The sequence below is a fragment of the Chiloscyllium plagiosum genome, unplaced genomic scaffold, assembly GCF_037043375.1.
Source record: "Chiloscyllium plagiosum isolate Xiang-an unplaced genomic scaffold, Cpla_swu_hap1 HiC_scaffold_5, whole genome shotgun sequence".
Lineage (NCBI taxonomy): Eukaryota > Metazoa > Chordata > Chondrichthyes > Orectolobiformes > Hemiscylliidae > Chiloscyllium > Chiloscyllium plagiosum.
In genome coordinates, this window is record NW_028270143.1 from 124,574,365 (window position 1) to 124,588,566 (window position 14,202).

A 14,202-nucleotide genomic window follows, 5' to 3' on the forward strand; every position below is an offset into this window, starting at 1 on the left:
CAATCCTGGGAAGAACATTGTGTTTAAACAGATAGCAGAAGTTGGTACTTAATGAAGTCAGTACTTGAGAATCAATTCCAGCAAGTCTGGTAGAGACTCTGTATTTAAGCAGATGACAGATGTTGAATGGTAACCGCGGCCTTGGGAAAAGATGGTCACTCTCTCAGGGTGGGGTTGGGATTTGAGTTGTTCTTTTGAAGTGTATTTTCTGGGAAGATAAGTTTGGCTGCAGGTGACACAGCATGAAGATTTGGAAGCTCCCGACCTGATCCCCCATACCAGCTTCCAGAAGCCCAAGGAGTATAAAGCTGAGTTTGCCTGAGTGAACTGAAAAGGTGACCCTGATCAAAGTTTCCAGAAAAGCAACCAGGGAATCCACAACCATGCTGGTAAAACAATACATCCTGAAAGCCATGACAGCTGATCTAGCTTGGTATTTTTTGGCTGATTACAGTGATTGCCTAATTTAAACCTGGGTTGTTTAAGCAAAGCTCCACAGAGAGAATGTGCAATAGCTGAATTTAGCTTCTAAATGCTGACGATTTCATGGTTCAAGCAATACCTCATGTCCCCATGGATCTCTTAGTTTTTCCTTATTTGTAATGGTGATGAAACTGTTAATTTAACAGTTTAAGAGTCATTAAGTTTACGATGCAACTGTCAAATCAATTAGTCACGATTTACCTTTCTTTATCAGTGATAAGTGTGCAACTGAGCCACATACATCAGTGTGGTTTCCAGCAGGATTGCTCTTTCCCATGATTTTCTGTGCGTTTCCAATATTCTAATGTTCATTTACTCATTGTTTTTAAGACCTGAGGAATTTTGGGCTGTTTCTGTCTCTGCTGTATTATTGATTCAATTAGGCACTACATTACCACTTCATTCAAGGAGGGTTAGCAATGAATTCTGACTCACTTGCATCAAACCTGGTGTGACACAAAGAGGAAGGTCAATCACCTTTTTACAGTAGCCAGGGATGTTGATAGTCCAGACCTTCCTGGGAAGAAAATCCAGGCTTTTGATCACACAAAGAGGAATGACCTCTTGCAAGGATCACTGCACCATGTGCAATCATACACCACAAGAAGTCATTTTGTCTACGTTGCCTAGGCTGAGACTTTGAAAGACGTATCTCATTAATCCTATCCCCACCACCTGCTGTTTCACGCAAATAAGCCCTGAAAATTTCCTCTTTCCAATTATATGTCCAATTTCTTTGAAAATGACTATTGAAATTGTTTCCACTCCCATTCAGAGTTGAATATAATGGTTCTTGAAAAGCAACTGCTATTCACAATACCTTCCAGATTCTGAGTGAATGGGAAGGAACTGCAGTGATCACTTAGACCAGACAGATTGGGTAAGGATACTTCCTTAGAATCCTTACAGTGTGGAAACAGGCCCTTCAGCCCAACAAGTTTACACTGACCCTCTGAAGAGTATCCCTTCCAAACTCATTCCCCAATACTCTACGCCGTTGACTAATGCACCAAACCTTCTTGTGCGAGATATTGTCAATTTCATTAGTATCTTAACTGATCATTGAAATGGCCATCTATTTTAAGATTTCAGACTTTACAAAGAAAAATCTGGCAAACAAAACTTTACTTGTCTGCTAAGTTTGAATGCAGCCCCCAAGACATCTGTCCCAAAGAATCGATCAGAGTCTAGGATCTGTCCTGGCTTCATTTCCTGGTCTGCATTGAGAGGGTTGATTTTAGCCATTGAGCCGTTGGGCTAGGGAGTAGAAACATCAACTAGCTTTATTTGTTGTCAGTGAGTTCAGCTGGCAGGTATGTGAGTCTCAGGCTCATCTTAATTTAATCATATGCAGTAAAATATGACATTCATTTCCTTCCTCAATGCCAGAGATCTGATCAAAGTGCATTGCATACCGATCCTGTTATAAGAACGGCCATCACTGATTTATACTCTCAGGTATTCTTCCTTCCTTCAAACCAAGCTATCACCTGTAGGTGAAATGTGGCTACATGCAGTAATGTTCTAAAAGCATTCAGGATGAAAGACGAGTGTAAAAGTAACTCCAGCATCTATTCCCGGCCTGATTGATGTCTGGGCATCTGTCGTTATTATGTTTACAGTAAATGCATCTGAGGCAGGTAAACAGCAAGTCTCAGCATATCAGCAGAGAAATATTTGGCATCTGATATGTGCTGTACATTATGTTCCTGTTCTATATTCTTTACATTTCTTCACATCTTACAGATGATGATCAGAATATGTAACTGATCATTTTTATGCATGACAGTACTTGTTTTACAGAGGTTCAGCAAAGGAATACAAACAGAGTATGCCACAGGAACAGCACCAGCCTTCTCTTGCGTGGCTCAGAATATGCATAGGGAGGCAAGGACACGGATATCCCTCTGCCCCGTTGTGTGCTTTCTGGATATAAGACACATTTCCTTTAAATATCACACTTATTTCCAGTAACATTTTCTTGTGACACTGCCGTGTAAATCATTCGACATATTTAGTCACCATAAAGCAATGATACTGACAACAATAACATTGTGTGATACATAGCCAAACTCCTTTAACAGTAGAAACAGCATATTCTGATTCCCATCATGATTATGTACAGACACAGCTAAGGAAATAAACCGATGAGATCCTGCTTTTCCCATGTATTGTGCCAGCAGACGCATCCCCCAGCAATGCAGCTCTATAAATTATCTGAAAAGACAACACTTTGTAATTCTAAAACATCTTTAACATAATAAGTACAGAACAGGAGCAGCGATGACTTGCTCCAATTGTACAGGGCGTTGGTGAGACCAAATCTGGAGTGTGTAGTGTGGTTTTATTCTCCTCATCTGAGGAAGGATGTTCTTGCTATGAAGGAAGTGCAAGAAAAGTTTACCAGACTGATTCCTGTGAAGACAGACTAGATCAGTTAGGACTATATTCACTAGAGTTTAGAAGAATTAGGGGGAATCTCATAGTAATCTATAAAATTCTAATAAGGCTAGACAGGCTAAATGCAAAACAGGATGTACCCGATGACCAAGGAGTTGACACTAGGTCTCACTGTTTAAGAATACCAAATACCCCATTTGTGACTGAAATCAGAAGAAATTTCTTCACCCAGAGTTGTGAATCTCCCTGCGACAGAAAGCAGTTGAAATCAAACCATTGAATATTTTCAAGGAAGAGATAGGTACAGTTCTTAGGACTAAAGGGATCAAATTGGACTAGCCATTTGGATACAGAACTGGCTCAAAAGTAGAAGACAGAAGGTGGTGGTGGAGGGTTGTTTTTCAGACTGGAGGCCTGTGACCAGTGGAGTGCCACAAGGATTGGTGCTGGGTCCACTACTTTTTGTCATTTACATAAATGACTCTTTGTGAGCTTAAGAGATATAGTTAGTAAGTTTGCAGATGACACCAAAATTGGAGGTGTACTGGACAGCGAAGAAGGTTACCTCAGATTACAATGGAAACTTGATCAGATGAGCCATTGGGCTGCGGAGTGGTAGATGGAGTTTAATTTAGATAAACGCTACATTTTGGGAAAGCAAATCTTCGTAGGACTTATACACTTAATGCTAAGGTCCTAGGAAGTGTTGCTGATCAAAGAGACCTTGGAGTGCAGGTTTATAGCTCCTTGAAAGTAGAGTCACAGGTAGATAGGATAGTGAAGAAGGTGTCTGGTATGCTTTCCTTAATTGGTCAGAGTATTGAATACAGGAGTTGGGAGGTCATGTTGCGGCTGTATAGGACATTAGTTAGGCCACATTTGGAATATTGCGTGCATTTTTGGTCTCCTTCCTATCGGAAGGATGTTGTGAAACTTGAAAGGGTTCAGAAAAGATTTACAAGGATGTTGCCAGGATTGGAGGATTTGAGCTATAGGGAGAGTTTGAATAGGCTAGGGCTGTTTTCCCTGATTTATAAAATCATGAGGGGCACAGATAGGATAAATAGACAAGGTCTTTTCCCTGAGGCGGGGGAGTCCAGAACTAGAAGGCATAGGTTTAGGGTGAGAGGGGAAAGGTATAAAAGAGACCTAAGGGGCAAAGTTTTCACACAGACGGTGGTGTGCGTATGGAATGGGCTGCCAGAGGAAGTGGTGGAGGCTAGTACAACTGCAACATTTAAAAGGCATCTGGATGGGTAGATGAATAGGAAGGGTTTGGAGGGATATGGGCCGGGTGCTGACAGGTGGGACTAGATTTGGTTGGGATATCTGGTTGGCATGGATGAGTTAGACTGAAGGGTCTGTTTCTGTGCTGTACATTCCTATGACTCTATAACTCTAAATCGTAGTGGAAGAAAGCCGGAATAGGTTACTGAGTCGGATGCTCGATGATTATATTGAAAAGTGGAGCAGGTTCAAGAGGCTGAAAGGCTTACTCCTGCTCCTATTTTCAATGCTTCTCTAGAATGTCCTGAGGAGCTTCATAGGAATGTAATCACATGATCATAATAGGTGTGAGCAGAATTAGGTCAATTGGCTCATTGAGTCTGTGCCACCATTCCATTGATATCGTGGCTGATTCGATAAAATCTCAATTTAACTTTCCTGCCTTCTTGCCATAACCCTTGAATACACTTAATCATCAAGCCTCGTTAGCCCTCTGCAGTAAACAAGTCCACAGATTCACTGTCATCTGTGAGAACCAATTCCTCCTCATCTCTATCTTAAATTGTCAAATAAAGTTTATCGAATATAGATGGACGCCAATTCACACAAACAAATTTAAAAAAAGGATGAACATCGGAATTTTGCATTAAAGATCTTGTTTTACGGGTGGGCAGGGGAGGCCTTTAAGGAGGACTGAGAGGTAGAGATGTTACAGAGAGAAATTCCAGAACTTAGTTCCTCAGTGGCTAAAGGGACAGTCATCAAAAGTGGAATGAAGTAAGTTGGGAATGCACAAGATGTTCATCATTATAATGTACTTACGCCTGACTGTGCATGTTTTGACAGTCACAAAAATACTATGTAAAAGTGTTTGCTCACCGAGTCCGATGGAAAAAAATGAGGTACTTGGTGGGATGACTCTCAGGTGGCGGCTGCTGGAAGTCAGGTTTCTCAACTCGACGTTTGTCTGGAAAAAGATAAATGAATGTAAAAAGATGCTCTTTGTATTAAATCTGAAAATGTCAGAGAGTTAAAAAAATTCAAAGATTTATCAGTAGGGTATTTGTATTTTTCTGGTGCTTGTATCAAACAAGCAAATCTCCCCATGACATTATAGATTTGCATTTACTCTACATAATAACCACAAAATAAAACTTCAAGCACAATGTATTATTCTGCTATTAATGTGCAGATATGTAGAATGTGAGTGTCCCTTTAAGACAATAATTGCTGATAAAGTTGGTACTTCTGGTCCCAGTTCAAGGATACTTTATGTTGCTGGGGATGTTCTAATGTGGCCTGGTTTTAATTTAAAATCCATAATGCAGCTTGAACAGTATCTATGTGAACTCCTGGCCCACAGAATTCTGAATAGGTACCAATAGTGGTTCAGATGGCAATACTCATGTTGTTGAACCATAATGTCCAGCACGCAGCATTCTCTCTAGGATTCAAGCATGCACAAACCATGGTTGACATCCCAGGACAGTCTCTGATTGATGTATTGTAGTCACATGCACCTAAGTACAGTGAAAAGCTTTGTTTGCAAGCAGTACAGGCAGATCATAGTGAGCAAGGACATACAGATCATAGCATGTTTAGACAGAGTGAGGCGTACAGGTTACAGAGCACACAAAGTATGTGAAGCAAGATCAACATTAACAAAATCAACATTATTTGAAGTAAAGGAGTCTTAGTCATTGGTCTAATAATGGCAGGGAAGAACTGCACTGTCAGAGATGTTGTCTTTTGGGTGAGATGTTGAACCAAAGTTATATCTGCCTGTACAAGTGGATGTAAAAGAGCCTACAGGACTATTTCAAAGAATAGGGTTCTTACCTTGTCAATATCTATCCCTTAATCAACATCACAAAAAAAAACAGATTATCTAAACATTAACATAATATTAACCATTAATTTTAAATGAAATGTTGGTGGAATACAGATATCAGCCTATGATCCAACACAACTGAAGCACAGACAGTAAGTTATTTGATGCCTCAGTTCCAAAGATTTTTTGGATGTTCCCAATAGTGATTGCAGACGTTGTGCTGTGAGAACCTAAGTGAAGTGAATGTACAGATGTTCTGTTTGGAGCATAGATTGGACAGATCAAGGTAAGATCTAGTGGCAGGTGAAATTTAATGCAGGGAAGTGTGAAGCTGTACTAAGACAATATTTTGCTTTGATTTGATTTGATTTAATTAATTATTGTCATATGTATCTAGGTACAGTGAAAAGTGGTAGTACAGGCAGACAATACCATACAATGTGCATAGAAAAGAGCTAGAAATACAATGTTACGGCTGCAAAGAAAGTGCACAAAGAGCGAGATCAACATTAACTTTGAAATTTGAGAGGCCCATTCAGAAGAGAAATAACAGCGGGAAGAAGCTGTTCTTGAATCTGTTGGTACATGTATAAAAGTTTTTGTATCTCTGTCTGACAGAAGATGTTGAGATTACAACCAGGATGGGAGGGGCCTTTAATTGTGTTGGCTGACTTTCCAAGACAGCAAGAGGTATATTTGGAATTAAAGGATAGAAAGTTGGCTTGTGTGATGGACTGGGCAGTGCTCAAACTCTATAACAGTGCTGGACAGAGCGGTGGCCGTACCAAGCCATGATGCACCCAGATAGAATGCTTTCTATGACATGCCTAATTTCCTTAGCCTCCTGAGGTAGTAGAGGTGTTGCTGTGCTTTCTTGACTGTCACATCAATGTGGGTGGACCAGGACTGATTGTTGCTGATCATCACTCCCAGGAACTTGATGCTCTCAACCACCTCGACCTCAGCTCCATTGACATATAGAGGGGAGTGCCCTCCACCTTCCTCTTGAAGTCAATGACCAGCTCTTTTGTTTTGTTTACTCCTCTCACTCTATCTCTTTCCTGTATTCTGTATTGTCATTGTTTTAGATCCAGCCAACAATGGTGGTGTCTTCAGCAAATGTGTAGATGGAGTTCAGGCGAAATTTGGCCACACAGTCAAGAGTGTACAGGGAATATTGTAAGGAGCTGAGTACGCAAACTTGCAGGATGCCAGTGTTGAGGATTGTCGTGGAGGCGATGCTGTTGCCCGTTCTCACTGATTCCCGAGTAAATTGTGACAACATACATTGTTTGGAGGAGTTGGAACTATTTTCCTTGGAAAATATAAATTTGAATGGTGAGGTGTTTGAAATCATGAAGGGTCTGGACAGAGTAGATGGGGGAAAAAACTGCTCATACTGGTGGAACAATTGCGAATCAACAGGCACAGTTTTAATCTAATTGGTAAAAGAAGCAATGGTGACATAGAAAAGCATTTTTTGAACACTGAGTGTTTCCGACCTATAATGCACTGCGTGAGGGAATGGCAGACACAGGGTCAATCAAGGCATTCAAGAAGGTATGGGATTATTATTTGAAAAGGAAGAACACTCAATGCTAATGGGGACCAGCAATAGGAGAAACGCTGCTTAAAGAAACTAGCACAAACACAGAAGGCTGAATGATCTACCGTGCAATAACAATTCTATGATTCTAAGTGGAATCACCAAGTTCTGAGTGAAATTGATTATCAATTTTGTTTCACCGGCTGCAACAACGCTTTCTAACTCATCATGTACTTCATGTTTTATTCATTTTTATTTCACCATGTTTATGCTTGGACATTGGATACAATGATCATATACCACTACATATTGTTAAAAATCACAAAACACCATATTATAGTCCAACAGGTTTATTGGAAAGCACTAACTTTCAGAGTACTGTTCCTTCATTAGGTGATTGAGGAGAATAAGACCGTAACATACAGAATTTACAGCAGAAGATTATAGTGTCATTGCAACTGAAATGATATATTGAACAAACCTGGATTGTTATTAACTCTTTCATCTTTTAGAATGGGTTGCAGACTTCGGTTCATTAATATGTAAATCCCAGAACTTCTTTTAAGTCACCTCCTCGACAAAACTTAAGGTTTTATGACAAAAGGTGACATCTCAGCCCAGACGATGCATTAAAGGTATGAGGTTAGAGTCTCTCTACATCCCAATCTTGAGTCAGGCTGGTTCTATTTCCAAACAGGAATTTACAAAGTATTACATGCATTGACTGTCTGCAGATTGTGCATTTTTGAGCAAAATAGAATATGTCTGCAAATACAAATTCACCCCATGGACTTATGTATGTGTGCACAAGCATGGGGGACGGGGGGGAAGAGAGAGAGAGATAGAGAAAGAGAGAGTGTGCATGTAAATGTGAGTGTTTGTTTGCATGTGTGAAAGCTTGGTAAAGTGTGCGTGTGGGTGTGATAGAATATAAGCCTGTGAGAGAGCGTGTACATGGGTGTGAGTGTGGGGGGCATATGTGTGTGTGTATGAGAGAGAGCATGTGTATAATAGAGGGTCTGCTTGAGTGTGTGAGTATGTAAGAGTGTGTATGTATGTGTGCTTGTGTCTGTGTGTTTGAGAGAGAGTGTACATTGTAGTGGTGAAGCCAGTGTTTGGCCATTTTGTGTGGTTGCCTATCCCTAAGTCTGCCTTGGAGGATGGCCACCTGAAGATCTGAGGCTGAATGTCCCTGACCTCTGAAGTGTTCCCCGACTGGGAGAGAACATCCCTGACTGGTGATTGTTGCGCAGTGTTCATTCATCCATTGTTGTTGCATCTGCTTGGCCTTGCCAATGTACCATGCCTCAGGGCATCCTTGCCTGCAGCCTGTGAGATAGACAACATTGGCCAAGTCACATTAGTACCTGCCGCATACACGGTGAATGGTGTTCAACTGTGGTACCAGGGGAGGATTGGCTACTGCTGGTGGGTGATGCCAAGTTTCTCCGGTTTCTTGTTCTTGGTGTACATGTACATGGTGTAGTTCTGTCGCCTTGTCTGCTTGTCAGTGTTGTGTAACTGTACTGCCATATCTTGAGCAACAGATGAATGGACACTGTGCAATAATCACCAGACGAGGGGTTCCCTCCCATTTGGGGAACACTTCAGTGGTCAGGGACATTCAGCCTTGAATCTTTGGGTGACCATCCTCCAAGGCGGACTTCGGGATAGGCAACAAGGCAGAGTGGCCAAGCAGAGGCTAATAGCCAAGTTTGGCACCCATGAGGATGGCTTCAACCAGGACCTTGGGTTCATGTCACACTACAGGTGACCTCACTACACTATACACTCTCTCTCACACACACACACAGACACAAGTACACATACATTCACACTCTTACATACTCACACACTCACGGAGACCCTCTCTCATACACACACACATACAGCCCCCACACTCACACCTATGCAGACACCCTCTCACAGGCTTATACTCCATCACACACACACACTCTCTTCACCAAGCTTTCATACATGCAACCACACTCTTTCATGTACACTCACACGCACACACCCCCTCACTCTCTCATGCATGCGCACACACATATAAATCTATGGAGTGAACTTGTTTTTGCAGAATTATATTTGTAGATAAAGTCTATTTTGCTCAAAAAATGCACAATCTGCAGGCAGTCAATTCATGTAATATTTTGTAAATTCCACTTTGGAAATAGAACCAGTCTGGCTCAAGATTGGGATACAAAGAGACTCCAACCTCACATCTTTAATGCATCGTCTGAGCTGAGATGTCATCTTTTGTTATAAAACCTTTACTTATGTCGAGGAGGTGACTTAAAAGAAGTTCTGGGATTTACATATTAATGAACTGAAACCTGCGACCCATTCTAAAAGATGAAAGACTTAACATCCAGGTTTTTTCAATATATCATTTTAAGTTGTATGACACTGTAATCTTTTGCTATAAATTCTGTATCTTATGGTGTTACTCTCCACCACCACCTGATGAAGGAGCAGCACTTCAAAAGCTAGTGCTTCCAAATAAACCTGTTGGACTATAACCTGATGGTGTGTGATTTTTTAACTTTGTACACCCCAATCCAACACCAGCTCCTCCACATCATGACTACATATTGTCTCAGTTTACAATTTTACTGCCTGGAAAGAGATAGTGGTTCAGTAGTAATGTCACTAGCCTGGTAATCCAGATATCCTAGTTTAATACTTTTGGATTTAAATTCAACTGTTTCCATAAATCTGGATTTGAAAAGATAACCTAATAACCAATTACTATAAATGGATCACTCATGTCCTTTAGAGATGGAAACATTTTATCATAACCTGGTTAGGCCTACGCATGACTCTCGATCCACAGAAGTAACTGATACATGTAGAAATGGTACAGCCGTTATCATGGGGGATTTTAATCTACATATTGATTGGTCAAACCAAGTCCATCATGGCAGCCTTGAGGAAGAGTTCATAAAATGTATCCATGATAGTTTTCTCAAACAGTAAGTAATGGAACCTATGAGTGAGCAAGGTGTCCTAGCTCTGTTCCTGTGTAATGAGATAGAAATAATTGATGATCTTATAGTTAGGGGTCCGCTTGGAAGGAGCAATCACAGTATGGTTGAATTTAATATACAGCTGGAGGGTGAGAAGGTAAAATCCAAAACCAGTGTCTTGTGCTTAAACAAAGGAGACTACAAGAGGATGAGGGAGGAGTTGGCTAGGGTAACTGGGAGAAAAGACTATAAGGTGGGACAATTGCGGAACAGTGGAGGACTTTCAAAGCAATTATTCACAGTGCTCAGCAAAGGTATATACCAGTGAAAAGGAGGGAATGTAGGAAAAGGGGATATCAGCCAGGGATAACTAAGGAAATAAAGGAGGATATCAAATTGAAAGCAAATGCATACAAGGTGGCAAAGGTGAGTGGTAAACTATAGGATTGGGAAATCTTTGAAGGTCAACAGAAAGCCATGAGAAAGCCTATAAAGAAAAATAAGATGGATTATGAGAGTAAACTAGCTCAGAATATAAAAACAGATAGCAAACGTTTCAACGATTATTTAAAACTAGAAAGAGTGGCTAAGGTAAACATTGGGCCTTTAGAGAATGAGAACGGGAAATAATGGGAAATAAGGAAATGGCTGAGGCATTAAACAGATATTTTGTGTTGGTCTTCACATTGGAAGACACAAATAACATGCCAATAATTGATGACAAGGAAGTTATGGCAAGTGAGGATCTAGAAACTATTATTATCCATAAAGAGGTAGTGTTGGGAAAGCTAATGGGACTAAAGGTAGGCAAGTCACCTGGCCCTGATGGAATGCATCCTAGGGTACTAAAGGAGATGGCAGGGGAAATAATAAATGTGCTTGTCGTAATTTATCAAAGTTCAGTGGCTCTGGTGTGGTTCCGGCATATTGGAAAACAGCAAATGTGATGCTACTGTTTAAAAAAGGAGGCAGACAAAAGGTGGATAACTATAGGCCCATTAGCTTAACTTCTGTAGTGAGGTAAATGCTTAAATCTATCGTCAAAGCAGAAATAGCAAGATATCTTGATAGAAACTGTCCCATCAAGCAGATGTAGCATGGGTTCAAGAAAGGCAGGTCACAGTTTAACAAATTTACTGGAATTCTTTAAGGACACTACAAGTGCAATCGATAACAGGGAACCAGTGAACGTGGTGTATCTAGATTTCCAGAAGGCATTCGACAAGGTGCCACACAAAAGGCTGCTGCACAAGATAAAGGTGCATGATGTTATGGGTAATGTATTAGCACAGATAGAAGAAAGCTAACTAACAGAAAGCAAAGTATGGGGTTAAATGGATGTTTTTCAGGTTGGCAATCAGTGGCTAGTGGTGTGCCTCAGGGACCACAATTGTTTACAATTTACCAAGATGATTTAGAGTTGGGGACTAAGTGTAATGTGTCAAACTTTGCAGATGATGCTCAGAGGAGTGGTAGAACAAAGAGTGCAGAGGACACAAAGTTTGCAGAGGGATTAATGGGTTAAGTGAGTGGGCAAGGTTCTGGCAGATAGAAGACATTGTTGCTAAATGTGAGGTCATGCATTTTGGTAGGAATAACAGCAAAATGGACTATTATTTAAATTGTGAAAAATCACAGCATGCTGCTGTCCAGAGGGACCTGGGTGTCCTTGTGCATAAATCACAAAAAGTTGGTTTGCAGGTGCAGCAGGCAATTAAGAAGACAAATTGAATATTATCCTTCATTGCTAGAGGGAAGAAGTTTAAAAATAGGGAGGTTATGTTGATAGATGCAGGGAAGTTGTTTCCACTGGTGGGTGAAACCACTAATGGGGGGGGGGGGGGGGGGGGGGCTTAGCCTCAAAATAAGGGGGGGCAGATTTAGGACTGAGTTGAGGAGGAACTTATTCACCCAAAGGGTTGTGAATCTGTGGCATTCTCTGCTCAGTGAACCAGTTGAGGCGATCTCAATGAATGTTTTTTAGGTAAAGATAATTTTTTGAACTATAAAGGAATTAAGGGTTATAGTGAACAGGTGAGTAAGTGGAGCTCAGTCTATGAATAGATCAACCATGATATTACGAAATAGAAGAGCAGGCTCAATGGGTCAGATGGCCTTTTTATTCGCCTATTTCTTATATTCTTATGAAATGTGATTGACTCCAACAGCCCCTCTCAAATGGCTCCAAAAAGCCACCAAGGGGTAGTTAATGATAAGAACTAAATGCTGGCCCACGAACAAATAAAAATGCTATTTTGCTTATGCAAAATATTAGGTGAAGGCTGTCTTGTGTTCAAATTGTTTGGTCGTGTTCACATTTGTGTTGTAATTGTGAATTATTTGTGGTTATATCATTATTACATTTCTTTGTCTATGTCATCAATTTTCTACCTTACCTGACTAAGTTATTTGCCATGTGTGTAGAGTGTGGGAGTTTGGTGGAAGGGCTATGTGTTAAGATTGGCAGGTGGGGTCTTGCAACATTTTTGTGGGGAGTGAATTAAGTCTTTGTGAATTCCACTGGTCTTCCAGGAGCTTTAGAAAAGTATTTGTCTCAGTCCAAAAGGCACATTCCAGGTCACATCGAAGCAACCAACTCTACATCCTGTAGACAATGTTAATTGCTCTTTGCAATCTTATTAACTTAAAGCTGGCTCCCAGGTCATGGCTGGGAATGCAGCAAAAGGCATCTGTACTTGTGGGAGTCAGGTTGTGACAATGCCAGGCTGTTAGCACTCACTGCCAAAAACTAGGCAAGAATCCAGAGGCACCCAGGTAATTTGACAACAAAGAATTAATGGCTTCAGAAGGAGAGGGCAAAGGGGAGATTCGGCTAAACAAAATTGACAACTACAAAGGAACAATATTGAAGGTTGATAGGACAAAGAAGACCAAATATTTTCTCGCAAAGTACCTTGACTACTCTGTTGTTTATGGAATGTAGCTGAGCAGGACTGAATCATAGCATGTGATGATAGACTGACAGCCGAATGTATTTGGCTATGTTACCGTGGGAAGCATGGGAAAATATTGCATAGAAGCTCCCTCAAAAGTTTAGCTTTGGATTTTAATCTCCCTCAGAAATTAAATTATTTGCAATAAGTTGAAATCAGTTGTTTCATGGGTTAAGTATCACATTTTCTTTTAAGTTCCTACTATATGGTTAGGTTAGGTAGTTGAATGGCTGGTTTGCAATGCAGAGCAAAGTCAACAGCATGGATTCAATTCCTGCTCAGGTTAACATCTCAGGTTGAGATACAGTAACCCTCACATTAAACTATTAAAACCACTCATTTCCTTCTAATGAGAGAGCAGCCCAATGGGAAGACCATTGTGACTTTATCTTTAGGTTAACCTGCATCTCAATATAAATAAAAGATGATCCACCAAGCAAATCTTTGAAATTATGTTGTGGCATAATAGGTTATAAATGCTTACTTAAAATTCCTGTGTCCACTGATTCTGTGGTGGCAAAAAACACATTTATTTAAAAAGAAAAACAATTTTGTAAAATGCATGATCTTCAGAAAAATATTGCCACACTTAAAGGTAGCTAGTCACCTGGAAGGTCACTTTCACTTATCATCTGCAAAGGCTGTAACTATTTTAAATGCATATTTTAGCCATTAAAAGGAATATTTGGAGAAAGAATGACTTTCACAACCTGATGATGTCACAATGGAGTTTGAAGAGAATTCTTGAATTGGTTACTCATTGAAGTGTAATCATTGGAATAAATTAGGCAA

General features: G+C 40.4%; 1 protein-coding gene across 5 annotated transcripts in view; it reads right to left on the reverse strand.

Annotated features, from left to right (window-relative positions):
* Positions 1 to 14,202, reverse strand: part of dlec1 (DLEC1 cilia and flagella associated protein) — a 185,372-nt gene that overhangs the window by 117,744 nt on the left and 53,426 nt on the right. For all 5 annotated transcript variants that reach the window (XM_087987630.1, XM_043690852.2, XM_043690850.2 and 2 more), the window contains one exon: positions 4,990 to 5,077. In XM_087987630.1, coding sequence (XP_087843756.1) covers positions 4,990 to 5,077 — 88 coding nt within the window. The remainder of the gene's footprint in view (positions 1 to 4,989; positions 5,078 to 14,202) is intronic.